The 26,859-nt window shown below is 62.7% G+C and overlaps 2 protein-coding genes and 3 long non-coding RNA genes across 7 annotated transcripts; 4 read left to right on the top strand and 1 right to left on the bottom strand.

The window, feature by feature from the left end:
* The first annotated feature begins 590 nt into the window (after positions 1-590).
* LOC127060709 (receptor tyrosine-protein kinase erbB-3-like) lies at positions 591-11,450 on the top strand. Its single transcript, XM_050984738.1, has 6 exons — positions 591-732; positions 1,935-2,032; positions 3,143-3,313; positions 5,617-5,688; positions 7,435-7,702; positions 10,360-11,450. The coding sequence occupies exons 1-6, from the start codon at positions 603-605 to the stop codon at positions 10,875-10,877; spliced, it is 1,257 nt and encodes a 418-aa protein (XP_050840695.1). The 5' UTR covers positions 591-602; the 3' UTR covers positions 10,878-11,450.
* On the top strand, positions 6,102-7,335 carry LOC127060713 (uncharacterized). Its single transcript, XR_007780018.1, has 3 exons — positions 6,102-6,657; positions 6,924-7,000; positions 7,168-7,335. It is a non-coding gene; the product is annotated as an uncharacterized LOC127060713 (long non-coding RNA).
* Positions 11,451-12,203: 753 nt separating the features above from the next.
* On the top strand, positions 12,204-26,160 carry PA2G4 (proliferation-associated 2G4). Of its 2 annotated transcripts, XM_050984749.1 has the most exons (11): positions 12,205-12,368; positions 15,813-15,941; positions 17,896-18,001; positions 18,233-18,302; positions 20,219-20,311; positions 20,611-20,674; positions 22,545-22,623; positions 23,605-23,683; positions 23,769-23,902; positions 25,839-25,979; positions 26,077-26,095. In XM_050984749.1, exons 1-11 carry the CDS (start codon positions 12,281-12,283, stop codon positions 26,078-26,080), a joined length of 987 nt encoding a protein of 328 aa, XP_050840706.1. In that variant the 5' UTR covers positions 12,205-12,280; the 3' UTR covers positions 26,081-26,095. The 2 variants fall into 2 exon arrangements, with proteins under 2 accessions (XP_050840705.1, XP_050840706.1); XM_050984748.1 differs by having other exon boundaries at positions 12,204-12,368; positions 25,839-26,160.
* Positions 23,875-25,285, bottom strand: LOC127060714 (uncharacterized). Of its 2 annotated transcripts, none has more exons than XR_007780020.1 (3): positions 24,714-25,285; positions 24,463-24,503; positions 23,875-23,957 (listed from the first exon to the last, which is right to left on the bottom strand). It is a non-coding gene; the product is annotated as an uncharacterized LOC127060714 (long non-coding RNA). The 2 variants fall into 2 exon arrangements; XR_007780019.1 differs by lacking the exon at positions 23,875-23,957 and adding an exon at positions 24,124-24,286.
* A 123-nt stretch (positions 26,161-26,283) lies between the features above and the next one.
* Positions 26,284-26,839, top strand: LOC127060715 (uncharacterized). Its single transcript, XR_007780021.1, has 3 exons — positions 26,284-26,295; positions 26,436-26,493; positions 26,702-26,839. It is a non-coding gene; the product is annotated as an uncharacterized LOC127060715 (long non-coding RNA).
* Positions 26,840-26,859: the final 20 nt, after the last annotated feature.

Below are 26,859 nucleotides of genomic sequence, written 5' to 3'. Positions count from 1 at the left end.
GTGTCCCTGAGTGCTCACAAGCATTGTCCGCGATGTCCCCAGGGGTGACGCTGTGGGAGATGATGACATTCAGGGCCAAGGGCCATACCGCCGGGATTTCCGCCAGTGTCCCTGCTGTTCCCCGCTTGTCCCCGCTGTTGTCCCTGCGGTCCCCGCTTGTCCCTTGCTGTCACCATGGCACCAACGGGCTTGGGCGTCCGTTGTGCCCCAGGGGGTGACGCTCTCTTGTGGGAGATGACTGATCGTTACCGGGGACGCGAGGTGCGGTAGTCACCCCGGTGGTTTGTCCTCCATGCGTTTGTCCCTGCTGTCCCCATGGCTCACAGCTGTCCCCGCTGTCCCCAGGGGTGACGCTGTGGGAGATGATGACGTTCGGGGCCGAGCCCTACTCCGGGATCCGCCTGTCCCTGCTGTCCCCGCTGTCCCCGCTGTCCCTGCTGTCCCCGCTGTCCCTGCTGTCCCTGCTGTCCCCCTGTCCCCCACTGTCCCCACTGTCCCTGCTGTCCCTGCTGTCCCCCTGTTCCCGGTGTCCCCCGCTGTCCCCCCGGTGTCCCCATGGCTCACGGCTGTCCCCGCTGTCCCCAGGGGTGACGCTGTGGGAGATGATGACATTCGGGGCCGAGCCCTACGCCGGGATCCGCCTGGCAGAGGTGCCCGATCTGCTGGAGAAGGGCGAGCGGCTCTCGCAGCCGCAGATCTGCACCATCGACGTCTACATGGTGATGGTGAAATGTGAGCGGGCACCGGGGGGCACCGGGGGGGCACCGGGGCACCGAGGGCACCGGGGGGCACCGGGGGGCACGGGTGGGGCACCGGGGGCACCGGGGGCACCGGGGCACCGGGCTGGCACCGGGCTGGCACCGGGCTGGCACTGGGCTGGCAGGGTCCTGCTGTTGTCACCAGGGCTGGCACCAGGGTATCAGCAAGGTGGCACCGGGGTGGCACCAGGGCTGTCCCCAGATCTGTCACGAGGATGGCACCAGGGCTGGCAGGGTGCTGCTGTTGTCACCAGGGTTGTCCCCAGGGCTGTCAGCAGGGCTGCCACCAGGGTGGCACAGGGCTGTACCCAGAGCTGTCCCCAGGGCTGGGCAGAGTCCTGCTGCTGCCACCAGGGCTGGCACAAGGCTGTCAGCAGGGATGGCACCAGGGTGGCACCAGGGCTGTCTCCAGACCTGTCACCAGGGTGTCCCCAGGGCTGGGCAGGGTCCTGCTGCTGCCACCAGGGCTGGCACAAGGCTGTCAGCAGGGCTGCCACCAGGGTGGCACAGGGCTGGCACCAGGGTATCACCAGGGTGGCACCGGGGGGCACCGGGCTGTCCCCAGGACTGGGCAGGGTCCTGCTGCTGCCACCAGGGCTGGCACAAGGCTGTCAGCAGGGCTGGCACCAGGGTATCACCAGGGTGGCACCAGGACTGGCAACAGAGCTGTCCTCAAGGTGTCACCAGGGCCGTCCCCAGGGTGTCACCAGGGCTGGCAGGGTCCTGCGGCTGTCCCCAGGGCTGTTCTCAAAGCTGGCACAGGACTGTCACCCAGGGCTGCCACCAGGGTGGCACCAGAGTGTCACCAGGGATGGCAGGGTCCTGCTGCTGTCCCCAGAGCAGGGCAGGGGTCCTGCTGCTGTCCCCACCCCTGTCCCCATCCCCAAGGGGGGTCCTGGCAGTGTCCCCACCCCTGTGACCAGGTCCCTGCCATGTCCCCGCCCCATGGCCGTGTCCTAGTTCTGTCCCAGGCTGTGTCCTGGCCCTGTCCCCACCCTGGTGGCCCTGTCCCCACCCCGGTGTCCCTGTCCCCACCCTGTGGCCCTGTCCCCACCCTGGTGGCCCTGTCCCCACCCCGGTGTCCCTGTCCCCACCCTGGTGGCCCTGTCCCCACCCCGGTGTCCCTGTCCCCACCCTGTGGCCCTGTCCCCAGCCTGTCCCTGTCGCTGTCCCCAGGCTGGATGATCGATGAGAACATCCGTCCCACCTTCAAGGAGCTGGCCAACGAGTTCACCCGCATGGCCCGGGACCCCCCGCGCTACCTGGTCATCAAGGTGAGACCCCCAGACCCCCCCCCAAACCCCCCAGAACCCCCCCAGGACCCCCCCAGAACCCACCCAAACCCCCCGCGCTACCTGGTCATCAAGGTGAGACCCCAAACCCCCCAGGACCCCCCCCCAGGCCCCCCTAAACCCCCCCGAGCTACCTGGTCATCAAGGTGAGCCCCCAGACCCCCCCAACCCCCCCAAACCCCCCCCGACCTGGTCTGGGACCCCCCCCCACCCACACCTGGTGAACAAGATGAGCCCCCCAAACCCCCCCAGAGCCCCCAGACCCCCCAAGCCCCCACCCCTGACCCTTCCCCCCTACACCTGGTGACCAAGGTGAGCCCCCAAATCCCCCCAGAGAATCCCCCAAACCCCCCCAAGCCCCCCACCCCTGACCCTTCCCCCCCACACCTGGTGACAAAGGTGAGCCCCCAAATCCCCCCAGAGAACCCCCCCCCCAGACCTGGTCTGGGACCCCCACACCCACACCTGGTGACCAAGGTGAGCCCCCCAACCCCCCCAAGCCCCCCAGAGACACGCCCAGAGACCCCCCCCCAGCCCCCCAAATCCCCCAAGCCCCCCACCCCTGACCCTTCCCCCCTACAACCTGGTGACAAAGGTGAGCCCCCAAATCCCCCCAGAGACCCCCCCCAAACCCCCCCAAGTCCCCCACCCCTGACTCTTCCCCCCTTCCCCCCACACCTGGTGACCAAGGTGAGCCCCCAGACCCCTCCCCAAATCCCCCCAGAGACCCCCCCAGACCCCCATCCCTGACCCTTCCCCCCCACACCTGGTGACCAAGGTGAGCCCCCAAATCCCCCAAACCCCCAGAGACCCCCCCAAGCCCCCACCCTGCCCTCCCCCCCCCGCAGGAGAGCGGGGCCGCGCCCCCCGGCGAGCCCCCCCAAGCCCCCCCAAGCCCCCACCCCTGACCTTCCCCCCTTCCCCCCCACACCTGGTGGCCAAGGTGAGCCCCCCCAGACCCCCCAGCCCCCCAACCCCCCCAAACCCCCACCGCTGCCCTCCCCCCAAAACCTGGTGACCAAGATGAGGCCCCCAAACCCCCCCAGAGCCCCCAGACCCCCCAAGGCCCCACCCTGCCCCTCCCCCCCGCAGGAGAGCGGGGCCGCGCCCCCCGGCGAGCCCCCTCCCCTCAGTGAGAAGGAGCTGGACGAGGTGGAGACGCTGGAGCTGGAGGAGGAGGAGGAGGAGGAGGAGGAGCTGGACGGGACCTTCGGCCTCAGCCCCGGAATGGGCCTGCAGCGCCCCCGGGGGGGCTGTGCCCGGGTGAGACCCCCGGGGGGGCTGGGGGGGGGGCGGGGGGGAGGGGAGGGGGAAATGGGGGGGGAGGGGCAGGGGAGGGGGCGGCTCCAGAGCCCGTGGGGGGCTGGGAGGGGTGGTGGGGACAGAGTGGGACAGCAGGGGACACTGAGTGTGACAGCAGGGGACACTGAGTGACATCAGGGGACACTGAGTGTGACAGCAGGGGACAGAGTGTGACATCAGGGGACAGAGTGTGACATCAGGGGACACTGAGTGACATCAGGGGACACTGAGTGTGACATCAGGGGACACTGAGTGACATCAGGGGACACTGAGTGTGACATCAGGGGGCTCTGAGTGTGGCACCAGGGGACACTGAGTGACATCAGGGGACAGAGTGTGACATCAGGGGGCTCTGAGTGACATCAGGGGACAGCGTGTGACATCAGGGGACAGAAGTGACTCAGGGACACTGAGTGACATCAGGGGACACTGAGTGACACCAGGGGACAGAGAGTGTGACAGCAGGGGACAGAATGTGACATCAGGGGACACTGAGTGACACCAGGGGACACTGAGTGTGACACCAGGGGACACTGAGTGACATCAGGGGACACTGAGTGGACATCAGGGGACACTGAGTGACATCAGGGGACACTGAGTGTGACATCAGGGGGCTCTGAGTGACATCAGGGGACAGCGTGTGACATCAGGGGACAGTGTGTGACACCAGGGGACACTGAGTGACATCAGGGGACACTGAGTGACATCAGGGGACAGAGTGTGACAGCAGGGGACAGAGTGGGACAGCAGGGGGCTCTGAGTGACACCCTGGGACACCAGGGGGGTCTGAGTGACACCGGGACCCCGTGTGACATCAGGGGACACTGAGTGACACCCCAGGACCCCTTGTCACCTCCCAGGACCCCCTGTCACACTCTGAGACCCTGTGCCACCTCCCAAACCCCCGTGTGACACCCCAGGACCCTGTGTCACACCCCAGGACCCAATGTCACCTCCCAGGACCCTGTGTCACCTCCCAGTCCTCCATGTCACACCAGGACCCATCCCCTGATCCCCCCCCAGCCCTCCCCCCCAGATGGGGGCCCTCATGTCCCCATGTCCCCTCAGTGCCAGCCCCCCTTGTCCCCTGGCTGTCCCCTGGGTGTCCCTGTGGTGTCCTCTCGGTGTCCCCTGGGTGTCCCTGCAGTGCCAGCCCCCCGTGTCCCCCTGTGTCTCCACGATGTCCCCTGGGTGCCATCCCCCGTGTCCCTGTGGTGTCCCCTTGGTGTCCCCTGGGTGCCAGCCCCCCGTGTCCCCCCGTGTCCCCCCCGTGTCCCCTGGGTGTCCCCCTCGGTGTCCCTGTGGTGTCCCCTGGGTGCACGCCCTGCCGTGTCCCCCCGTGTCCCCTGGGTGCCATCCCCCGTGTCCCCTGGGTGTCCCCTGGCTGTCCCCTGGGTGTCCCCTGGGTGCCATCCCCCGTGTCCCCCCGTGTCCCCTGGGTGCCATCCCCCGTGTCCCCTGGCTGTCCCCTGGGTGCCATCCCCCGTGTCCCCTGGCTGTCCCCTGGGTGCCATCCCCCGTGTCCCCTGGCTGTCCCCTGGGTGCCATCCCTCGTGTCCCCCTGTGTCCCCTGGGTGCCATCCCCGTGTCCCCTGGCTGTCCCCTGGGTGCCATCCCTCGTGTCCCCTGTGTCCCTGGGTGCCATCCCCCGTGTCCCCTGGCTGTCCCCTGGGTGCCATCCCCCGTGTCCCCTGGGTGTCCCCTGGCTGTCCCCTGGGTGCCATCCCCCATGCCCCTGTGGTGTCCCCCTGTGTCCCCTGGGTGTCCCCTGGGTGCCATCCCCCGTGTCCCCTCGTGTCCCCTGGGTGCCATCCCCCATGTCCCTGTGGTGTCCCCCCGTGTCCCCTGGGTGCCATCCCCATGCCCCTGTGGTGTCCCCCCGTGTCCCTGGGTGCCATCCCCCGTGTCCCTGCTGTCCCCTGGCTGTCCCCTGGGTGCCATCCCCCGTGTCCCCCCGTGTCCCTGGGTGCCATCCCCCGTGTCCCCTGGGTGTCCCTGGGTGCCATCCCCCGTGTCCCTGGCTGTCCCTGGGTGCCATCCCCGTGTCCCCTGGGCCATCCCCCGTCCCCTGGCTGTCCCCTGGGTGCCATCCCCCTGTCCTGCGTCCCCTGGGTGCCATCCCTGTGCCTGGTGCCATCCCCCATGTCCCTGTGGTGTCCCCCCGTGTCCCCTGGGCGCCATCCCCCGTGTCCCTGTGGTGTCCCCTGGCTGTCCCCTGGGTGCCATCCCCCGTGTCCCCCCGTGTCCCCTGGCTGTCCCCGCAGAGCCCCAGCCTGCTGAGCGCCCCCGCCGGGTACATCCCCATGAACCAGCCGGGCCTGGGCTGCGCCCGACAGGTACCGGGGGGTGGGGGGGGCTGGGGGGGCTCGGGGGCATCTGGGGGGTTTGGGGGTCTGGGGGGGTCTGGAGGGTTTGGGGGGCTGGGGGGGGTCTCGGGGCTCGGGAGGCTGGGGGGGTCTGGGGGTCTGGGGGGTTTGGGGGCGTCTGGGGGGTTTGGGGGGTCTGGGGGAGTCTGGGGTCTGGAGGGTTTGGAGGGTTTGGGGGCCTGGGGGGGTCTGGAGGCTCGGGGGTCTGGGGGCTCTGGGGGGGTTGGGGCGTCTGGGGGTTTGGGGGGTCTGGGGGTTTGGGGGTCTGGGGGGGTCTGGGGGGTTTGGGGAGTTTGGGGGATCTGGGGGGTTTGGGGAGTTTGGGGGGCTGGGGGGGGTCTGGGAGGTCTCGGGGCTCGGGGGGTCTGGGGGCGTCTGGGGGCTCGGGGGGTCTGGGGGTCTCGGGGGTCTCTGGGGGTCTCCATGGGGTGCCAGGCTGGGGACACAAAGTGGTGACATGTGACAGGAGGAGGTGGCCGTGAGGTGTGGCAGGAATGGGGGGGTGGGGTCTGCAGGGGTCCCCCCCTCCCCTCCCCTCCCGTGTCCCTCAGGGTGGGGGTCCCCAGGGGGTGGCTCCAGTGGCAGGGTTGGGGTCCCCCCCTTGACCCCCGATGTCCCCAGCCCGGGGGGTCCCGGGGCGGGTTTGGGGTCCCAGGGTGGGTTTGAGGTCCCGGGGTGGGTTTGGGGTCCCCGGGTCACGTTTGGGGTGTCCCCCCGACCCCCCCTCCCTGTCTCCAGCCCTGAGGGTCCCGGGGTGAGTTTGGGGGTCCTGGGTCAGATTTGGGGTCCCGGGGCAGGTTTGGGGTCCCAGGACAGGTTTGGGGTCCTGGGTCAGGTTTGGGGTGTCCCCCCTGACCCCCCCCTGACCCCCCCCTGACCCCCCCATCCCTGTCCCCAGCCCGGAGGGGTCCCCGGGTCAGGTTTGGGGTCCCGGGGCAGGTTTGGGGTCCCCGGGCAGGTTTGGGGTCCCAGGACGGGTTTGGGGTCCCGGGGCGGGTTTGGGGTCCCGGGGCAGGTTTGGGGTCCCGGGTCAGGTTTGGGGTCCCGGGGCAGGTTTGGGGTCCCGGGTCAGGTTTGGGGTCCCGGGTCAGGTTTGGGGTCCCGGGGTGGATTTGGGGTCCCGGGGCAGGTTTGGGGTCCCCGGGGCAGGTTTGGGGTCCTGGGGCAGGTTTGGGATCCCGGGTCAGGTTTGGGTCCCGGGTCAGGTTTGGGGTCCCCGGGTCAGGTTTGGGGTCCCGGGGCAGGTTTGGGGTCCCCGGGTCAGGTTTGGGTCCCAGGACAGGTTTGGGGTCCCGGGTCAGTTGGGGTCCAGGACAGGTTTGGGGTCCCGGGTCAGTTTGGGGTCCCGGGGCAGGTTGGGGTCCCCGGGTCAGGTTTGGGGTCCGGGGCAGGTTTGGGGCCCCGGGGCAGGGTTGGGGCCCCCGGGATGGGTTTGGGATCCCGGGTCAGATTTGGGGTCCCGGGGCAGGTTTGGGGTCCTGGGGCGGGTTTGGGGTCCCGGGGTGGATTTGGGGTCCCGGGTCAGGTTTGGGGTGTCCCCCGTGACCCCCCCCCCATCCCTGTCCCCAGTCCGGGGGGTCCCAGGGCGGGTTGGGGTCCCGGGTCAGGTTTGGGGTCCTGGGGCGGGTTTGGGGTCCCGGGGTGGATTTGGGGTCCCGGGTCAGGTTTGGGGTGTCCCCCCTGACCCCCCCTGACCCCCCCCATCCCTGTCCCCAGCCCGGGGGGTCGCGGCCGCCGCGGCGGGGCCGGCAGGGCTCGCTGGGCCGGACGGTGTCCGAGTGCTCCGAGGGTCGCGGCACCGCCTCGGAGCTGGAGCTGGGGGGCGAGGGGGGGTCCCTGGCCGGGAGCCTGTGCCGCAGCCTCCGCTCCAGGGGGGACAGCGCCTACCTGTCCCAGCGGGAGAGCTTCCCCCCCGCGCCCCCCGCCTCCGAGGGCAGCGAGGAGGACCCCAACGGCTACGTCACCCCCAACTGCGCCCTCCGAGGTGAGGAGGGGGCTCTGGGGGGGTCCCACCCTGCTGGAATGGGGCTGGGGGGGCTCACCGCTTCCATGGGGGGTCACTGTGGGGGTCCCGTCCTGCTGGAATGGGGCTGGGGGGGGCTCACCGCTTCCATGGGGGTCACTGTGGGGGTCCCACCCTGCTGGAACGGGGCTGGGGGGCTCAACGCTTCCATGGGGGTCACTGTGGGGGTCCCGTCCTGCTGGAATGGGGCTGGGGGCGCTCACCGCTTCCATGGGGGTCACTGTGGGGGTCCACCCTTTGGAATGGGGCTGGGGGGGCTCATCGCTTCCATGGGGGTCACTGTGGGGGTCCCACCCTGCTGGAATGGGGCTGGGGGGGCTCACCGCTTCCATGGGGGTCACTGTGGGGGTCCCGTCCTGCTGGAATGGGGCTGGGTGGGGGGGCTCACCGCTTCCATGGGGGTCACTGTGGGGGTCCCACCCTGCTGGAATGGGGCTGGGGGGGCTCACCGCTTCCATGGGGGTCACTGTGGGGGTCCTTCCTGCTGGAATGGGGCTGGGGGGCTTCACCGCTTCCATGGGGGTCACTGTGGGGGTCCCTTCCTGCTGGAATGGGGCTGGGGGGGCTCACCGCTTCCATGGGGGTCACTGTGGGGTCCTTCCTGCTGGAATGGGCTGGGGGGGGCTCACCGCTTCCATGGGGGTCACTGTGGGGGTCCTCCTGCTGGAATGGGGCTGGGGGGGCTCACCGTTCCATGGGGGTCACTGTGGGGGTCCTTCCTGCTGGAATGGGGCTGGGGGGGGGGGTCAACCGCTTCATGGGGGGTCACTGTGGGGGTCCCACCTGCTGGAATGGGGCTGGGGGGGCTCACCGCTTCCATGGGGGGTCACTGTGGGGGTCCGTCCTGCTGGAATGGGGCTGGGGGGGCTCACCGCTTCCATGGGGTCACTGTGGGGGTCCCGTCCTGCTGGAATGGGGCTGGGGGGGGCTCACCGCTTCCATGGGGGTCACTGTGGGGGTCCCATCCCTGTGGAATGGGGCTGGGGGGCTCACCGCTTCATGGGGGTCACTGTGGGGGTCCCACCTGCTGGAATGGGGCTGGGGGGGCTCACCGCTTCCATGGGGGTCACTGTGGGGGTCCCGTCCGCTGGAATGGGGCTGGGGGGGCTCACCCGCTTCCATGGGGGTCACTGTGGGGGGTCCCACCCTGCTGGAATGGGGCTGGGGGAGCTCACCGCTTCCATGGGGGTCACTGTGGGGGTCCCACCCTGCTGGAACGGGGCTGGGGGGGGCTTCACCGCTTCCATGGGGGTGCACTGTGGGGGGTCCTTCCTGCTGGAATGGGGCTGGGGGGGGGCACCACTTCCATGGGGGTCACTGTGGGGGTCCTTCCTGCTGGAATGGGGCTGGGGGGTCTTAGGGAGGGGGGGGTTCTGTCTCATTGGTTCGGGTTTTGGGGTTCCTCCCGTCCGTGGGGGTCTTTGTGGGGGTCCTGTCCCGCTGGAATGGGGCTGGGGGTCTTAGGGTGGGGGGGTCCCATCCCATTGGGTCGGGTTTTGGGGCTCCCCCCATCCGTGGGGGTCCCATCCCGCTGGAATGGGTCTGGGGGCTCACCCCCATCCATGGGGGCCCCTGTGGGGGTCCCGTCCCACTGGAATGGGGCTGGGGGTCTTGGGGAGGGGGGGTTCTGTCTCATTGGTACGGGTTTTGGGGCTCCCCCCATCCATGGGGGTCCTTTGTGGTGGGGGTCCCCATCCCTTTGGAATGGGTCTGGGGGCTCACCCCCATCTATGGGAGTCCCTGTGGGGGTCCCATCCCGCTGGAATGGGGCTGGGGGTTTTGGGGAGGGGGGTTCTGTATCATTGGATCGAGTTTTGGGGTTCCCCCCATCCTTGGGGGTCTTTGAGGGGGGGTCTCATCCCTTTGGAATGGGTCTGGGGTCTCCCCCCCATTCATGGCGATCTTTATGGAGGGGTCCATCCCTGGTTTTGGGGTGGGGGTCCCATCCCGCAGGGTTTGGGGGTCTCCCGTGGCTCTGGGCAGGGGGGGGTCCACCCCCGTTTTTGGGGGGTTTGGGGGGTTCCTGTGCCTCTGGGGGGGGGGTCCATCCCTATTTTGGGGGGGTTTGGGGGGTTCCTGTGCCTCTGGGAGGGGTCCATACCTATTTTTGGGGGTGGGGGTCCCATCCCACAGGGTTTGGGGTTCCTGTGGCTCCAGGGGGGGTCCACCCCGGGTTTTGGGGGGCTTTGGGTGGTTCCTGTGCCTCTGGGGGGGGGGTCCATCCCCTAATTTTGGGGGTGGGGGTTTGGAGGGGTTCGTGTTCCTCTGGGGGGGTCCATCCCTAATTTTGGGGGGGTTTGGGGGGGTTCCCGTGCCTCTGATGGGGGGGTCCATCCCTATTTTGGGGGGTTTGGGGGGGTTCGTGTTCCTCTGGGGGGGTCCATCCCTAATTTTGGGGGGGTTTGGGGGGGTTCCCGTGCCTCTGGGTGGGGGGGGGTCCATCCCTAATTTTGGAGATTTTGGGGCTCCTTCAGGGGAAGCTCCTTTAGGATTTGGGCTGGGCTGACCCCCCCCCCCCAAACCGAGGGTCCTCCCCCTCCCCCGGGATGGCTCGGGGTGGGGGTGGGGGGTCCCTTCCCGCTCTCTGACCCCCCCCGTTCCCGCCCCCTCCCCATCAGAGCCAGCCCCCGCCGGGTGCGCGGTGCCGCGGGCGGAGGAGGAGGAAGAGGAGGAGGAGGAGGAGGAAGAGTACGAGTACATGAACCGACCCCCCCCACCCCGCCCGGCCTCGCTGGAAGAACTGGGCTACGAATACATGGAGGTGGGCTGCGACCCCCCGGGACCCCCAGGAGCCCCCCCACCCCGCGGCGAGCACGATGATGACGATGATGACGATGAAGAAGAAGATTACGAATACATGAACAAACAACCGCGGCTCAGCCGCTCCCTCCTCACCTCGGGCCACCACGGCTACACCGAGATGAGACCGGGAGACCCCCCCGCGACCCCCGCCCACCCCGGGGGGGAGGACGAGCAGGGTTACGAGGAGATGGAGGCGGTGCTGCGGCCGCGCTGCTGCCCCCCCGCCACCCCCATGAAGCCCCTGCGGAGTTTGGAAGCCTCGGACTGCGCCTTCGACAACCCCGACTATTGGCACAGCCGCCTCTTCGCCAAAGCCGACGCCCACCGGACGTAGCGGACCCTCCCCCCCCACCCCTTGAGACCCCTCCCCAATTTGGGGGGGCTCGCAGTGAATATGAAGGATCCCCCCCCATCACCCACACGCCGGCTCAGGGGGGGTTTGGGGGTCTCTCGGTGCCTTTTTTCCTCTTTTTTCTTCCTCCTACCCCCGTTTTTTTTAATGCCTCCCCCCGAAGACCCCTCCCCTCTTTATTTCCTCCCCCCCCTCTTTATTTCCTCCCTCTCCCCTCTTTATTTCCTCCCATCTTTTTCTTCCTCCCCCTCCCCATCTTTTTTTCCTCCCCTCTTTTTCTTCCTCACCCCCCCACTCGCTGAAGGTGCTCCCCAAATCCCTGGGGGGGGGGGGGGGTCCCTGGGACAATTTTGGGGGGGGGTCCCAGGGAGAGTTTGGGGTCTCTCTCCCCCACTGGGATTTCTGAAGGACCCCAGACTCATTTGTATGTTCAGGGTTCCCTGCTGAGTGAAGGTTTTGGGGGAATCCCCCTGAGGTCGGGGGGACCCCCCGGGATCCCTTTTTTGGGGGGGTTCTCCCCGGTTTTTTGGGTGGGGGGGGAGGGGGGGGAGCCCCCGCTCAGGGATCGCCCCCTGCCGCGGGGGTCGCGCGGGATGAATGAAAATAAAGGAATTTGAGTTAAAAAAACGTCGGGGATGAGGCTTGGGGAGGGTCGGGGAGGGGCTGGACCGGGGGATACCGGAGCGGAGACCGGGACCGAGGTCCGGGGACAGCGACAGCCCCGAGGCAGTGACCGGTGCCGGTACCGGTACCGGTGGGGTCGGGGGGAGCACCGGACAAGGGGGTCCGGCGGGGTTGGGATCGTGGGGCTGAGGCCGGTGGGTGGGTCCGGTGCCACGGTACGGGGACAGCAGGGACCGGTGCCGGTGTGCCCGCGGTGCCGGTGCTGGGGGGGGGCAGGGGGCTGAGTGGGACGGGGGTCGCGGGTCTGGGGGTTGTGAGTGGGAGCGGTGCTGCAGGGTTGGATCAGGAACATGCCGGGGACCCCGACAGCCGAGGGAGGGGCAGATCCACCGGTGCCGGTGCCGAAGTTCCGCACCCGCCCCTTCCTCTCCCGTTCCCGCCTCCCGCCTACATCCCCCATCGTCCACCGCGCACCGCTTCCGCTCTCACAACCCGCCAACTCTCGCGAGAGCCGCGCTGTACGCCGGGAGTTGCAGTCCGCAGGGGCGGCACACCCCCGTCCGGGACTCTGCGCGCCGGGGCCGCCGGGAGTTGTAGTCCGGGGGGGCGGGGAGGACTCGCGTTCCCAGCGTGCCCCGCGCGGAGCCCGCGCTCTGCCCTGCTCGCGCCTCCGGCTCGCGGTCCCGGGGGCTCCTCAGCGCCGGGCGGGGGGGGCTCGAGCAGGCCCGGGGGGCTCCGGGGGGCTCGGCGGGGCTCCCACCATGTCGGGCGAGGAGGAGGCCACCGAGCTCACCATCGCCGAGGACCTGGTGGTGACCAAGTACAAGATGGGGGGGGACATCGCCAACCGTGAGTGCGGGCCGCGGCCGGGGGGGGGGCGGCGGGGAGGGCGCGGGGGAAGCGCTGAGGGGGGAGCGGCCGGGCCTGAGTGTGAGACCCCCGGCGGTGAGAGACCCCCGGGCTGGGCCCCCGCGGGTTGGGGAGCGCTGTTTGGGGCTGGGGGCGGCCTGGGGGGAGCGGGTTGGGACCCCCACTGTGGGGACCTCCCCCCCCGGTACGCGGGAACCTCCCGGTCCCGGCGGGGCCCGGCCCCGCGCGGCCGCCGCCGCCGCTGCCGGCACGTGGTACCGCGCCCCACGTGCACCGGCGGCGCGGGGGGAACGGGGCCGGGCCTGCCGCCCCCCGGTGCTCCAGACCCCGCCGGTGCCGCTTTTGTTCATGTTTGACCCCCCCCCGTCTCTCTCCGGTCCCGGTTAGGGGGGGGCTGAGCCCCGCGGTGGCGGCGGGGACGGGACGGGAGCGCCGCAGGTGGCGGGAGGGGGGGCCTGGAGGGGTGGGGGCTGCTCCGGGAACGGGGCTTGTGCTGGGAATGAGCGGGTCCGGTTCTGGAAACGGGGTCCGGTTCTGGAAATGGGGTCCGGTTCTGGGAACGGGGTCCGGTTCTGGGAACGGGGTCCGGTTCTGGGAACGGGGTCCGGTTCTGGAAATGGGGTCCGGTTCTGGAAACGGGGTCCGGTTCTGGAAACGGGGTCCGGTTCTGGAAATGGGGTCCGGTTCTGGGAACGGGGTCCGGTTCTGGAAATGGGGTCCGGTTCTGGAAACGGGGTCCGGTTCTGGAAACGGGGTCCGGTTCTGGAAATGGGGTCCGGTTCTGGGAACGGGGTCCGGTTCTGGAAATGGGGTCCGGTTCTGGGAATGGGGTCCGGTTCTGGAAACGGGGTCCTGCCCCCGGAATGGGGTCCCGAACCGGTCTGGGGGTCCCGTCCCGGGAACGGGGCTCTTGTCCCGGTCAGGACGGGGTGTCCTGTCTTGGGAACGGGGAATTCGGGTTCTGGGAATGGGGTCCCGAACCTGTCTGGGTGTTCCGTCCCAGCATCGGGATCCTGTCCCGGGAACAGGGTCCGGTTCTGGGAACGGGGTCCTGCCCCGGGAACGGGGTCCCGAACCGGTCCGGGGGTCCTGTCCCGGTACTGTGTATGCAGTCCCGGTCAGGATGGGGGTCCTGTCCCGGTACCGGGGCTCCAGTCCCGGTCAGGATGGGGGTCCTGTCCCGGTACCGGGGCTCCAGCCCCTGCCCCCCCTCCCCTCCTCTCCCGGTTCTTTTTGAAGCCCTTTCCCCGCCGTTGCCGGTGTCCCGGCTCCGGGAGCCGCCCGGACCGGTTCCGCGGGGCTCCCCGCTGTCCCACCCCGCTTCCTGCTGACTGCAGAGCTTCTTTTGAGCCGCCGGTGGCCCGGGAGGGGATTGGGAGCGGGGATTCCCTTCGGGAAGGGAGGGAGGGCTCCTGGGCAGACTGGAAGTTTGGCCGCCTCCCTTCCCGGGGGGAAAGGCAGCTCCACGCAGGTTGGGAAGAGCAAACACACACCAAAAAAAAAAAAAAAAAAAAGGGAAAAAAGAACCTTTCCAGCTGTCGCTTTTTAGGGATAAAAAGTGATAAACTCCCTAAAAAACATCGGGAAGGAGGGAGGCATTCCAGGAGTGTTCCTGCTCCTCTGATCCCGTGGAATGTTCTGAGGGTTTTTCCCCTTTATCTGCTTTTATTTTCAATTTTTTTCCCCCTGTTTGTTTTATTCCCCCTCCGTGTCCCGCCGGTTCTTATCGGGAACGTTATCCTTGCTTTGAAATATTCCCAACTTTCCCATGGAAAAGGGGTGGGCATTGAAGGCCTGGCACAGGTGGCAGTGCCACAGCACTCCCGAGGATTCCTTGGAATTCTGAGCACCTTGGGACAAAGGTGGGGAATGTGAGGGCACATTCCAGGATCCCAGAATAGTTTGGGATCCCATTCCAGGATCCCAGAATGTTTTGGGGTGTCATTCCTTGATCCCAAAATATTTTGGGATCGCTTCCAGGATCCCAAAATGTCTTGGCCTCCCAGTCCAGGATCCCAGAATGTTTTGGAATCCAATTCCAGGATCCCAGAATATTTTGGGATCCCATTCCAGAATCCCAGAATGTTTTGAGATCCCATTCCAAGATCCCAGAATATATTGGAGTCTCATTCCAGCATCCCAAATAGTCTTGGGCTCCAGTCCAGGATCCCAGAATATTTTAGGATCCAATTCCAGGATCCCAGAATATTTTAGGATCCCATTTCCAGATAAATGGAGTCTCAGTTATGAGCCCAGCATCCCAGAATATTTTGGGATCCAATTCCTTGATTCCAAAATATTTTAGGATCCAATTCCAGGATCCAAGAATATTTTAGGATCCAATTCCAGGATCCAGGAATATTTTAGGATCCAATTCCAGGATCCAGGAATATTTTGGGACCCCATTCCAGGATCCCAGAATATTTTAGGATCCAATTCCAGGATCCCAGAATATTTAGGATCCAATTTCAGGACCTCAGAATATTTTGGGATCCAATTCCTTGATTCCAAAATAATTTAGGATTCCGTTCCAGGATCCCAGAATGTTTTGGGATTCCATTCCTTGATCCCAAATTATTTTGGGATCCCATTCCAGGATCCCAGAATATTTTAGGAATCCCAGAATATTTTAGGAATCCCATTCCAGGATCCCAGAGATATTTTAGGATCAGGGCTGTGGAGGAAGCTGGAGGAGCTCTGGGCACCCCTCTTTCCCCCAAGGCAGCCTGGAATTCCTGGTGGATTTTTTTGGGAGTGGAGCATTCCCCAAACATTCCCTGTGTCAGCACAAGGATTCCTTGGAAATCAGGGATTCCTGGGGTGCCTTTGATGTCTCCAATCATTCATTCCCAGGAATTCCTTGGAAATCAGGGACTCCTGGGGTGCCTTTGATGTCTCCAATCATTCCCAAACCATTCCCAGGAATTCCTTGGAAATCAGGGACTCCTGGGGTGCCTTTGATGTCTCCAATCATTCCCAAACCATTCCCAAGGATCCTGGAATCAGGGACTCTGTTTCATTCCCACATTCCAGGATCCTGGAATCAGGACTCCTGGGTGCTTGATGTCTCTCAGTCATTCCCAGGAATTCCTTGGAAATCAGGGACTCCTGGGGTGCCTTTGATGTCTCCAATCATTCCCAAACCATTCCCAGGATTCCTTGGAAATCAGGGACTCCTGGGGTGCCTTTGATGTCTCCCAATAATTCCCAACCCCATTCCCAAAGCTCTGACTTCTCCCTGAGGAATTTTCCACCGCGGCGCTGCCTCTTCCCCAACCTCCCCCCCCCAAAAAAAATCCCCAAATAAATGAATTAAATCAAAATTTCCGCTTTTCCTGGGTGTGGAATTTTGGGAATAGTTGGAGGTGTTGGATTTGGGGCTGTGCCTCCATGGAATTTGGGGGTTTTTTTTGGGAATTTCAGGGGTGCTGCGTGCCGTGGTGGAGGCGGCGGCTCCCGGCGCCTCGGTGCTGTGCCTGTGCGAGAAGGGCGATGCCATGATCATGGAGGAGACCGGGAAAATCTTCAAGAAGGAAAAGGAAATGAAGAAAGGTGAGGGTCTCCTTCGTGGAAAGGAGGAATTCTGGGGGGTCCTCCTGGAGCTGAGCCCCAAATCCTCCTCCCTTCTGTTGTTCCAGTAATTGTGGTGGAGTTGTGTGGGAGGGTGACTCTGGGGGGTTTGGGAGGATGGGATTTGTCAGCAAATTCCCATCCTGAGGGTGCTGGGAGGAGGTTTAGGTGGGATATCGGGGAAGAAAGAGGCACTGGAATGGAATTCCCATCCCTGAAAAGTGTCCCAGGCCGGGTTGGAGCAGCTTGGTATGGGGGAAAGTGTCCCAGGAAGGTGGAGTGGAGCTTTAAGGTCTCCCAAATCCTGAAATTGGAGGTGCTGGAAGGAGGTTCAGGTGGGATATCGGGAAGAAAGAGGCACTGGGATGGAATTCCCATCCCTGAAAAGTGTCCCAGACCAGGCTGGGGTGTCCCAGGAAGGTGGAGTGGAGCTTTAAAGTCCCCAAATCCCAATGCCAGTGGTGCTGGAAGGAGGTTTAGGTGGAATGTTGGGAAGAAAGAGGCACTGGAATGGAATTCCCATCCTTGCAAAGTGACTCAGGCCGGGTTGGAGCAATCTGGGATGGGGGAAGGTGTCCCAGGAAGGTGGAATGGAGCTTTAAGGTCCCCAAATTCCAAAACTGGAGGTGCTGGGAGGAGGTTCAGGTGGGATATCAGGAAGAAATTCCTCCCTGTGAGGTGCCAGAATGGAATTCCCATCCTGCAAAGTGACTCAGGCCAGCCTGGGGTAGGGGAAGGTGTCCCAGGAGGGTGGAGTGGAGCTTTAAAGTCCCCAAATCCCAATGCTGGAGGTGCTGGAAGGAGGTTTAGGTGGAATATCGGGAAGAAAGAGGCACTGGAATGGAATTCCCATCCCTGCAAAGTGTCCCAGACCAGGCTGGGGTGTACCAGGAGGGTGGAATGGGGTTCAGGGTCCCCAAATCCTGAAATTGGAGGTGTTGGGAGGAGGTTCAGGTGGAATGTTGGGAAGAAAGAGGCACTGGAATGGAATTCCCATCCCTGCAAAGTGACTCAGGCTGGGTTGGAGCAGCCTGGGATGGAGGAAAGTGTCCCAGGAGGGTGGAGTGGAGCTTTAAAGTCCCCAAATCCCAATGCCAGTGGTGCTGGGAGGAGGTTTAGGTGGGATATCGGGAAGAAAGAGGCACTGGAATGGAATTCCCATCCCTGAAAAGTGTCCTAGGCCAGGCTGGGGTAGGGGAAAGTGTCCCAGGAGGGTGGAATGGAGCTTTAAAGTCCCCAAATCCCAATGCCAGAGTTGCTGGGAGGAGGTTTAGGTGGGATATCAGGAAGAAAGGGGCACTGGAATGGAATTCCCATCCTGCAAAGTGACTCAGGCCAGGTTGGAGCAGCTTGGGATGGAGGAAAGTGTCCCAGGAAGGTGGAGTGGAGCTTAAAAGTCCCCAAATCCCAATGCTGGAGGTGCTGGAAGGAGGTTCAGGTGGGATATCGGGAAGAAAGAGGCACTGGAATGGAATTCCCATCCTTGCAAAGTGACTCAGGCCGGGTTGGAGCAATCTGGGTTGGGGGAAAGTGTCCCAGGAGGGTGGAATGGAGCTTTAAGGTCCCCAAATCCCAATGGAGGTGCTGGGAGGAGGTTCAGGTGGAATATCGGGAAGAAATTCCTCCCTGTGAGGTGCCGGAATGGAATTCCCATCCTGCAAAGTGACTCAGGCCAGCCTGGGGTAGGGGGAGGTGTCCCAGGAGGGTGGAATGGAGCTTTAAAGTCCCCAAATCCCAATGCCAGAGTTGCTGGGAGGAGGTTTAGGTGGGATATCAGGAAGAAAGGGGCACTGGAATGGAATTCCCATCCTGCAAAGTGACTCAGGCCAGGTTGGAGCAGCTTGGGATGGGGGGAGGTGTCCCAGGAAGGTGGAGTGGAGCTTTAAGGTCACCCCAAATCCCAAATCCACGATTTTTGTCCCGTTTCCTTCCCCAGGAATCGCCTTCCCCACGAGTATATCCGTAAATAACTGTGTGTGTCACTTCTCCCCGCTCAAGAGTGACCAGGATTACATCCTCAAGGACGGGGATTTGGTCAAAATGTGAGTGCCTGGATCCCATTCCATGGCAATCCCCTCTCCCTTCCCAAATCCCAAAACTGTTCAGCTTGCAAGAACCTGTCAGACTGCCCCACATTTTTGCCACGGCGTTAATTCCTTGTTAATTAAAGCCTGATAACGAGCCTGGAGGGGTTCCTGGGGCACCATTCCATGTGCTGGTGCCTCTGGGATCCAGCTGGAATTCCTGGAATTCCCATTTTCCCTCTGTTGCAGCGACCTGGGCGTGCACGTGGACGGCTTCATCGCCAACGTGGCGCACACCTTCGTGCTCGGCGCCTCCAAGGTGGGTTTGTCATCGGGGGGTGTCTCCTGGCAGTGGGGCAACCTCGGGGTGCCAGGGGCAACCACCCTGGAACCTCTGGGTCTGAGGGGGCACCATCCCAAAATCTGTGGATCCAAGGTGGCACCACCCTGGAACCTCTGGGTCAGAGGGGGCACCACCCTGGGCTGTCAGGATCTGAGGTGGCAGCACTCTGGAACACCTGGGTCCAAGGTGACAGTGCCCTGGGGTGTCAGGATCCAAGGTGGCACCACCCTGGAGCCTCTGGGTCTGAGGTGGCAGCACCCCAAAATCTGTGGATCCAAGGTGGCACCACCCTGGAGCCTCTGGGTCAGAGGGGGCAGCACCCTGGGGTGTCAGGATCTGAGGTGGCACCACCCTGGAACCCCTGGGTCAGAGGGGGCAGCACCCTGGAGCCTTTGGGTCTGAGGGGGCACCATCCCAAAATCTGTGGATCCAAGGTGGCACCACCCTGGAACCTCTGGGTCTGAGGGGGCACCACCTGGAACCTCTGGGTCTGAAGGGACACCATCCCAAAATCTATGGATCCAAGGTGGCACCACCCTGGAGCCTCTGGATCTGAGGTGGCACCACCCTGGGGTGTCAGGATCTGAGGTGGCACGCACCTGGAACACCTGGGTCTGAGGTGGGCACACCTGGACCTCTGGGTCTGAAGGGACACCATCCCAAAATCTATGGATCCAAGGTGGCACCACCCTGGAGCCTCTGGATCTGAGGTGGCACCACCCTGGGGTGTCAGGATCTGAGGTGGCACCACCCTGGAGCCTCTGGATCTGAGGTGGCACCACCCTGGGGTGTCAGGATCTGAGGTGGCAGCACTCTGGAACACCTGGGTCCAAGGTGACAGTGCCCTGGGGTGTCAGGATCCAAGGTGGCACCACCCTGGAGCCTCTGGGTCTGAGGTGGCAGCACCCTGGGGTGTCAGGATCCAAGGTGGCACCACCCTGGAACCCCTGGATCCAAGGTGGCACCACCCTGGAGCCTCTGGATCCCAGGTGGCACCAGTCTGGATCCAAGGTGGCACCAATCCTGAGCCTCTGGATCCAAGGTGGCAGTGCCCTGGAGCTTCAGGATCCAAGGTGGCACCACCCTGGGGTGTCAGGATCTGAGGTGGCACCAGTCTGGATCCAAGGTTGGCACTGGTCGTGGGCCTCTGGAACCCAGGGGGCACCACCCTGGAGCCTCTGGGTCCAAGGTGCCACCATCCCAAAATCTCTGGGTCCCAGGTGCCACCATCCCAGATCCTTGGCCAGGCAGTCACTGCTTCCCACTTTCCCTGCTGGAATTCCCAGGATGAACATTCCCAATCCCAAAACCAATCCTGGTTTTTTCCTTTTCCCTGCTGGAATTCCCAGGATGAACATTCCCAAACCCAGAATCAATCCTGGTTTTTCCTTTTCCCTGCTGGAATTCCCAGGATGAACATTCCCAATCCCAAAACCAATCCTGGTTTTTTCCTTTTCCCTGCTGGAATTCCCAGGATGAACATTCCCAATCCCCACCCCAAAACCAATCCCTGCTTCCCATTTTTCCCCTGGAATTTGGCCGGTCTGATACCTTGGGAATTCCTGCTGTGAATTGCTCAGGTTGTCCCGTCGTCTGGGAATAAATCCTGAGGAAAAATTGGGAAAAACTGTCCTGGGAATGGTTTTGCTCCAGTGGTTTTGGGGGAAAACCCCAAAATTCCTCATTGGAATTTTGCTGGACTCTTCCCAATCCATGTTTTTGATTGCGCAGGGGTGCCTGGACTGGGAATCCTCTGGAATTCTTTTGGGAGTGGTTGATCAGGGACTTTTCCAGCTCCCAGCCAGATTCCAGGGATTGGAATGAATTCCAGAACGTTGAATTCCCACTCCCCAAACCCTCAGAAATCCCAAATTTTGGTGTTTTTTTCCCAGGAAAATCCCGTGTCCGGCCGCAAAGCCGACGTCATCAAGGCAGCTCACCTGTGTGCCGAGGCCGCGCTGCGCCTGGTGAAACCCGGGAATCAGGTGGGAATTTTGGGAATTTGGGGGATCAAATGGACATTTGGGGGTTTGGGGAATCAGCACAGGGATTTGGGGAATCAGCACAGGGATTTTGGAACCCAACCTGTGGGATTTTGTGGGAAATCTGGGAGCAGCTGTGTGGAAAAATGGTTTTTTTTTCCCTGTTTTTTTTTGAGGTGTTGGTGGGAAAATCTGTGGGGTTTGTCCCAAAATATTTGGGATTTAAGGAAAGCTCGTGCTTGGGATTTTTAATCCATAAAATTGGGGGTTTTTGTGGTTTTTTTTGGAATTTTTAATCCCAGAACACACAAGTGACAGAGGCCTGGAATAAAATCGCCCACGCGTTCCACTGCACACCCATTGAAGGTGAGGGGGAAATGGGATAAAAGGGAAAAGGGAATCCAGGGAAAAGGGGATAAAAGGGAAAAGGGAATCCAGGGAAAAGGGGATAAAAGGGAAAAGGGATTTCAGGGAAAATGGGATAAAAGGGAAAAGGGAATCCAGGGAAAAGGGGATAAAAGGGAAAAGGGAATTTCAGGAAAATGAGATCCCAGGGAAAAGGGAATTCCAGGATAAAGGGATTTTAGGGAAAGGGGTTCCAGGGAAAAGGGATAAAAGGGAAAAAGGGAATTCCAGGGAAAAAGGGAATTTCAGGAAAAGGGAATTCCAGGGAAAATGGGATTCCAGGGAAAAGGGAATCCGGGAAAAGGGATAAAAGGGAAAAAGGGGAGGTACCAGGGAAAAGGGAATTTCAGGGAAAAGGGGATTTCAGTGAAATGGAAATTTCAGGGAAATGGGTTCCAGGTAGAAGGGAAAAAGGGGATCACAGGGAAAAGGGAATTCCAGGGAAAAAGGGAATTTCAGGAAAAAGGGTAAAAGGGAAAAGAGATTGCCAGGGAAAAGGGGGATTCCAGGGAAATGGGAATTCCAGGGAAAAGGGGGATTCCAGGGAAATGGGGATTCCAGGGAAAAAGGGGATTCCAGGGAAAGGGGATCCCAGGGAAAGGGGGATTCCAGGGAAAAGGGGGATCCCAAGGAAAAGGGGGATCCCAAGGAAAAGGGGATCCCAGGGAAAAGGGGATCCCAGGGAAAAGGGGATCCCAGGGAAAAGGGATCCCTGGGGTGGCTGGGAAGGCTCTGGGGTTGCTGGGTTGGGATCCTGGAGCTCCTCCTGATCCTTTTCCCCCCACGGGCTCTCCCTGTTACTGGTTAAATTCCCTGGAATTCCCGGAATTCCCGAGTGGGTTGGGAATGTTGGGAATGCCGGGGGCTCTTCCCAGCACTGCCCTGGAGTGGGGGGTGGGAAAAGGGGGGGAATCCCCCAAACCCCTCTGGATCCAGGGGGGGAATTCTGCCCGGGCTTGGCACTGGGGGGAGCGGCATCAGGGCTCCCAGTACAGACCAGTACAGACCAGCCCAATCCAGTACAGTCCAGTCCAACCCAGTACAGACCAGCCCAACCCAGTACAGACCATTACCCACTGCTGTGCAGCGCCTGGAGCTCCCAGTCCAACCCAGTACAGCCCAGTCCACCCCAGTACAGCCCAGTTAACCTCCGTCCGTCCCAGCCCATCCCAGTAACCCCAGTCTGTCCCAGCCCATCCCAGTCCATCCCAGTAACCCCAGTCTGTCCCAGTCCACCCCAGCCCGTCCCAGTCCATCCCAGTCTATCCCAGTCCATCCCAGTAACCCCAGTCCGTCCCAGTAACCCCAGTCCATCCCAGTTAACCCCAGCCCATCCCAGTAACCCCAGTCTATCCCAGCCCATCCCAGTAACCCCAGCCCATCCCAGTAACCCCAGTCCGTCCCAGTTCGTCCCAGTCCATCCCAGTAACCCCAGTCCGTCCTAGCCCATCCCAGTAACCCCAGTCCATCCCAGTAACCCCAGTCCATCCCAGTCCATCCCAGTCCATCCCATTAATCCCAGCCCATCCCAGTAACCCCAGTCTATCCCAGCCCGTCCCAGTCCATCCCAGTAACCCCAGTCTGTCCCAGTCCATCCCAGTCCATCCCAGTAACCCCAGTCCGTCCCAGTAACCCCAGTCCGTCCCAGCCCATCCCAGTAACCCCAGTCCGTCCCAGCCCATCCCAGTAACCCCAGCCCATCCCAGTCCATCCCAGTAACCCCAGTCCATCCCAGTAACCCCAGCCCGTCCCAGCCCATCCCAGTAACCCCAGTCCATCCCAGTAACCCCAGTCCATCCCAGTCCGTCCCAGTAAGGCCGTGTGCCCGCAGGGATGTTGTCGCACCAGCTGAAGCAGCACGTGATCGACGGGGAGAAAACCATCATCCAGAACCCCTCGGACCAGCAGAAGTGAGAGGGGGCAAAACTGGGGGGGTTGGGGCAAAAATGGGGGGTGGGGGCAAAAATGGGGGTGGGGGCAAAAATTGGGGGGTCAGGGGCAAAATTGGGGCGTCAGAGGCAAAAATGGGGGTGGTGGCAAAAATTGGGGGGCTCAGGGGAAAAAATGGGGTGTCAAAGTGAGAAATTGAGGGGTAAGGTGAGAAATGGGGGTGTCAGGGTGAGAAATGGGGGGTCAGGGCAAAAATTGGGGGGAATTGGAGGGGATTGAGGTGAGAAATAAGATCAGGGTGAGAAATGGGGTTGGGGGAATGGGATCGAGGTGAGAAATTGGGGGTAAAGGTGAGAAATGGGGTTCAGGGTGAGAAATGGGGGGGTCAGGGTGAGAAATGGGGTTCAGGGTGAGAAATGGGGGGGTCAGGGTGAGAAATGGGGTTCAGGGTGAGAAATGGGGGGGTCAGAGTGAGAAATGGGGTCAGGGGAAAATGGCGGCTCAGGGGGAAAAATTGGGGGGTTAGGGGGGAAATGGGGGGATCAGGGTGAGAAATGGGGTCAGGGGAAAATGGTGAGAAATGGGATCAGGGTGAGAAGTTTGGAGTTAAGGTGAGAAATGGGGTCCAGGGTGAGAAATGTGGGGGTCAGGGTGAGAAATGGGGTCGGGGGAAAAATTTGGGTCAGAGTGAGAAATGGGGTCAGGGGAAATTGGGGGGGGTCAGAGTGAGAAATGGGGTCAGGGAAAATTGGGGGAGGTTGGGGTGAGAAATGGGGAGTTGGGGAAAATGGGATCAGGAGGAAAAATGGGATCAGGAGGAAAAATGATGGGGTCAGGATGAGAAATGGGAGCTCTTGGGGAGGAGTTTCCAGGAATTCCCAGAAAGGTTTTGCCTTTCCTGGAAGGTTCTGAATTCCCAGGAATGTTTTTGCAGCTTCCTGGAAGCTTTTCCCTCCAGAATTCCCAGATTTTCCTGCTTTTCCCAACCCCTTTCCCCCCAGGAAGGACCACGAAAAAGCCGAATTCGAGGTGCACGAAGTCTACGCCGTCGACGTCCTCGTCAGCAGCGGCGAGGGAAAGGTCGGCCCTTCCCTCCCTGATAAATCCAGGAATTCCCAGCCTGGATGGCTCCAGATTCTGGGAATTCCCTGGGAATGTTTTGCAGGCCAAGGACGCGGGGCAGAGAACCACGATTTACAAGAGGGACCCCTCCAAGCAGTACGGGCTGAAGATGAAAACATCGCGCGCCTTCTTCAGCGAGGTGGAGCGGCGCTTCGACACCATGCCCTTCACCCTGCGGTAATCCTGGGGCTGGGATTCCACCTGGGGAACCTGCATGGGGCTGGGGTCCCACCTGGGATACCTGGATAGGGCTGGAATTCACCTGGGCTACCTGGATGGGGCTGGGATTCCAGGGATTTGGGATTTCTTCAGCGAGGTGGAGCGGCGCTTCGACACCATGCCCTTCACCCTGCGGTAATCCTGGGGCTGGGGTCCCACGGGGCTGGGGTCCCACCTGGGTAGGGCTGGATGGGGCTGGAGTACCTGGATAGGGCTGGAATTCCACCTGGGATTACCTGGATAGGGCTGGGATTCCAGAATTTGAGCTTTCTTCAGCGAGGTGGAGCGGTGCTTTGACACCATGCCTGTCACCCTGCAGTAATCCTGGGGCTGGGGTCCCACCTGGGGAACCTGGGTAGGTCTGGATGGGGCTGGGGTACCTGGATAGGGCTGGAATTCCACCTGGGATTACCTGGATGGGGCTGGGATTCCAGAATTTGAGCTTTCTTCAGCGAGGTGGAGCGGCGCTTCGACACCATGCCCTTCACCCTGCGGTAATCCTGGGGCTGGGGTCCCACCTGGGGTACCTGGATGGGGCTGGAATTCCACCTGGGATTACCTGGATGGGGCTGGAATTCCGCCTGGGATTACTGGATGGGCTGGAATTCCGCCTGGGATTACTTGGATGGGGCTGGGATTCCAGAATTTGAGCTTCTCTTCAGCGAGGTGGAGCGGTGCTTTGACACCATGCCTGTCACCCTGCGGTAATCCTGGGGCTGGGGTCCCACCTGGGGTACCTGGATGGGGCTGGAATTCCGCCTGGGATTACCTGGATGGGGCTGGGATTCCAGGGTTTGAGGTTCCTCAGCAAGGTGGAGCAATGCTTCCACACCATGCCCTTCACCCTGCGGTGGTCCTGGGGCTGGGGTACCTGGATGGGGCTGGGGTCCCACCTGGGATACCTGGATAGATCTGGATAGGGCTGGAATTCCACCTGGGATTACCTGGATGGGGCTGGGATTCCAGGGATTTGGGATTTCTTCAGCGAGGTGGAGCGGCGCTTTGACACCATGCCCTTCACCTTGCACTAATCCTGGGGCTGGGGTACCTGGATAGGGCTGGGGTCCCACCTGGGGTACCTGGATGGGGCTGGGATCCCACCTGGGGTACCTGCATAGGGCTGGGATCCCACCTGGGGTACCTGGATAGGGCCGGAATTCCAGGAATTTCAGCCTTTCCTGGGCAGGTGTGTGGGGGTATTGGCTCAAGTGTGAGCTCAGGTGTGCCAGGTGCTTCCAGGTGCACTGAGGTGTGATGCCAGGTGTGCCCAGATGTGATCCCAGGTGTGATCCCAGATACACTCAGGTGTGATCCCAGGTGTGATCCCAGATACACTCAGGTGTGCTCAGGTGTGATCCCAGGTGGGCTCAGGTGTGATCCCAGGTGTGCTCCCAGGTGTGCTCAGGTGTGCTCAGGTGTGATCCCAGGTGTGGTCCCAGGTGTGCCCAGGTGTGATCCCGGGTGTGCCCAGGTGTGATCCCAGGTGCGCTCAGGTGTGCTCCCAGGTGTGCTCCCAGGTGTGCTCAGGTGTGCTCAGGTGTGCTCCCAGGTGTGCTCAGGTGTGATCCCAGGTGTGCTCCCAGGTGTGCTCCCAGGTGTGCTCAGGTGTGCCCAGGTGTGATCCCAGGTGTGCTCAGGTGTGATCCCAGGTGTGCCCAGGTGTGCTCAGGTGTGCCCAGGTGTGCCCAGGTGTGCTCCCAGGTGTGCCCAGGTGTGCCCAGGTGTGATCCCGGGTGTGATCCCAGGTGTGATCCCAGGTGTGATCCCAGGTGTGATCCCAGGTGTGATCCCAGGTGTGCCCAGGTGTGATCCCAGGTGTGCTCAGGTGTGCCCAGGTGTGATCCCAGGTGTGCTCAGGTGTGCTCAGGTGTGCTCAGGTGCGCTGTCCCCTCAGGGCGCTGGAGGATGAGAAGAAGGCGCGCATGGGGGTGGTGGAGTGCGCCAAGCACGAACTGCTGCAGCCCTTCAATGTCCTCTACGAGAAGGAAGGTGAGACTGGGACAGGTGGGGACACCTGGGGGGACACAGGGGACAGGTGGGGACACCTGGGGGGGGCACAGGGGATCAGGTGGGGACATCTGGGGGGACACAGGGGACAGGTGGGGACACCTGGGGGGGGACACAGGGGACAGGTGAGACTGGGACAGGGGAGACACCTGGGGGGACAGGTGAGACCTGAGGGGACAGGTTGGGACAGGTGAGGATGGATCCAGGTGAGTTGGGAGCTGCAGAGCAACTCACTGCAGGAATTGCAGGTCCTGGCAGGTGTAAGGAGCAGGGATTGAAGGTCCTGGCTGGGGAAGGTTCAGTCCTGCAGGTCCTGGCAGGGCTGTGGCTCAGGTTAACCCCAGGTCCTGGCAGATCTGTAGCCCAGGTTCACCCCCAGGTCCTGGCAGGGCTGTAGCCCAGGTTAACCCCCAGGTCCTGGCAGATCTGTAGCCCAGGTTAACCCCCAGGTCCTGGCAGATCTGTAGCCCAGATTAACCCCAAGGCCCTGGCAGATCTGTAGCCCAGGGTTTCCCCCAGGTCCTGGCAGATCTGTAGCCCAGGTTAACCCCAGGCCCTGGCAGGGCTGTAGCCCAGGTTAACCCCCAGGTCCTGGCAGGGCTGTAGCCCAGGTTAACCCCAGGTCCTGGCAGGGCTGTAGCCCAGGTTCACCCCCAGGTCCTGGCAGGGCTGTAGCACAGGTTCACCCCCAGGTCCTGGCAGGGCTGTAGCCCAGATTAACCCCAAGGTCCTGGCAGGTCTGTAGCACAGGTTAACCCCAGGTCCTGGCAGATCTGTAGCCCAGGTTAACCCCAGGTCCTGGCAGATCTGTAGCCCAGGTTAACCCCAGGTCCTGGCAGATCTGTAGCCCAGGTTAACCCCAGGTCCTGGCAGGGCTGTAGCACAGGTTACCCCAGGTCCTGGCAGGG

Source organism: Serinus canaria, chromosome 25 (genome assembly GCF_022539315.1).
Source record: "Serinus canaria isolate serCan28SL12 chromosome 25, serCan2020, whole genome shotgun sequence".
Lineage (NCBI taxonomy): Eukaryota > Metazoa > Chordata > Aves > Passeriformes > Fringillidae > Serinus > Serinus canaria.
This window is presented reverse-complemented; position numbering and strand designations above follow the sequence as displayed.

What these genes read in the sequence shown, in the direction of transcription:
- LOC127060709 (XM_050984738.1), top strand. Translation starts at nt 603, where the DNA reads ATGATGACATTCGGGGCCGAGCCCTACGCCGGGATCCGCCTGGCAGAG. An exon ending in CGCGCTACCTGGTCATCAAG is followed by an intron (nt 2,033 to 3,142) that starts GTGAGACCCCCA and finishes TCCCCCCCGCAG; the next exon opens with GAGAGCGGGGCCGCGCCCCC. An exon ending in GCCTGGGCTGCGCCCGACAG is followed by an intron (nt 5,689 to 7,434) that starts GTACCGGGGGGT and finishes CCCTGTCCCCAG; the next exon opens with CCCGGGGGGTCGCGGCCGCC.
- PA2G4 (XM_050984748.1), top strand. Translation starts at nt 12,281, where the DNA reads ATGTCGGGCGAGGAGGAGGCCACCGAGCTCACCATCGCCGAGGACCTG. An exon ending in GGGGGGGGACATCGCCAACC is followed by an intron (nt 12,369 to 15,812) that starts GTGAGTGCGGGC and finishes TGGGAATTTCAG; the next exon opens with GGGTGCTGCGTGCCGTGGTG. An exon ending in TGGTGAAACCCGGGAATCAG is followed by an intron (nt 20,312 to 20,610) that starts GTGGGAATTTTG and finishes TTTTAATCCCAG; the next exon opens with AACACACAAGTGACAGAGGC.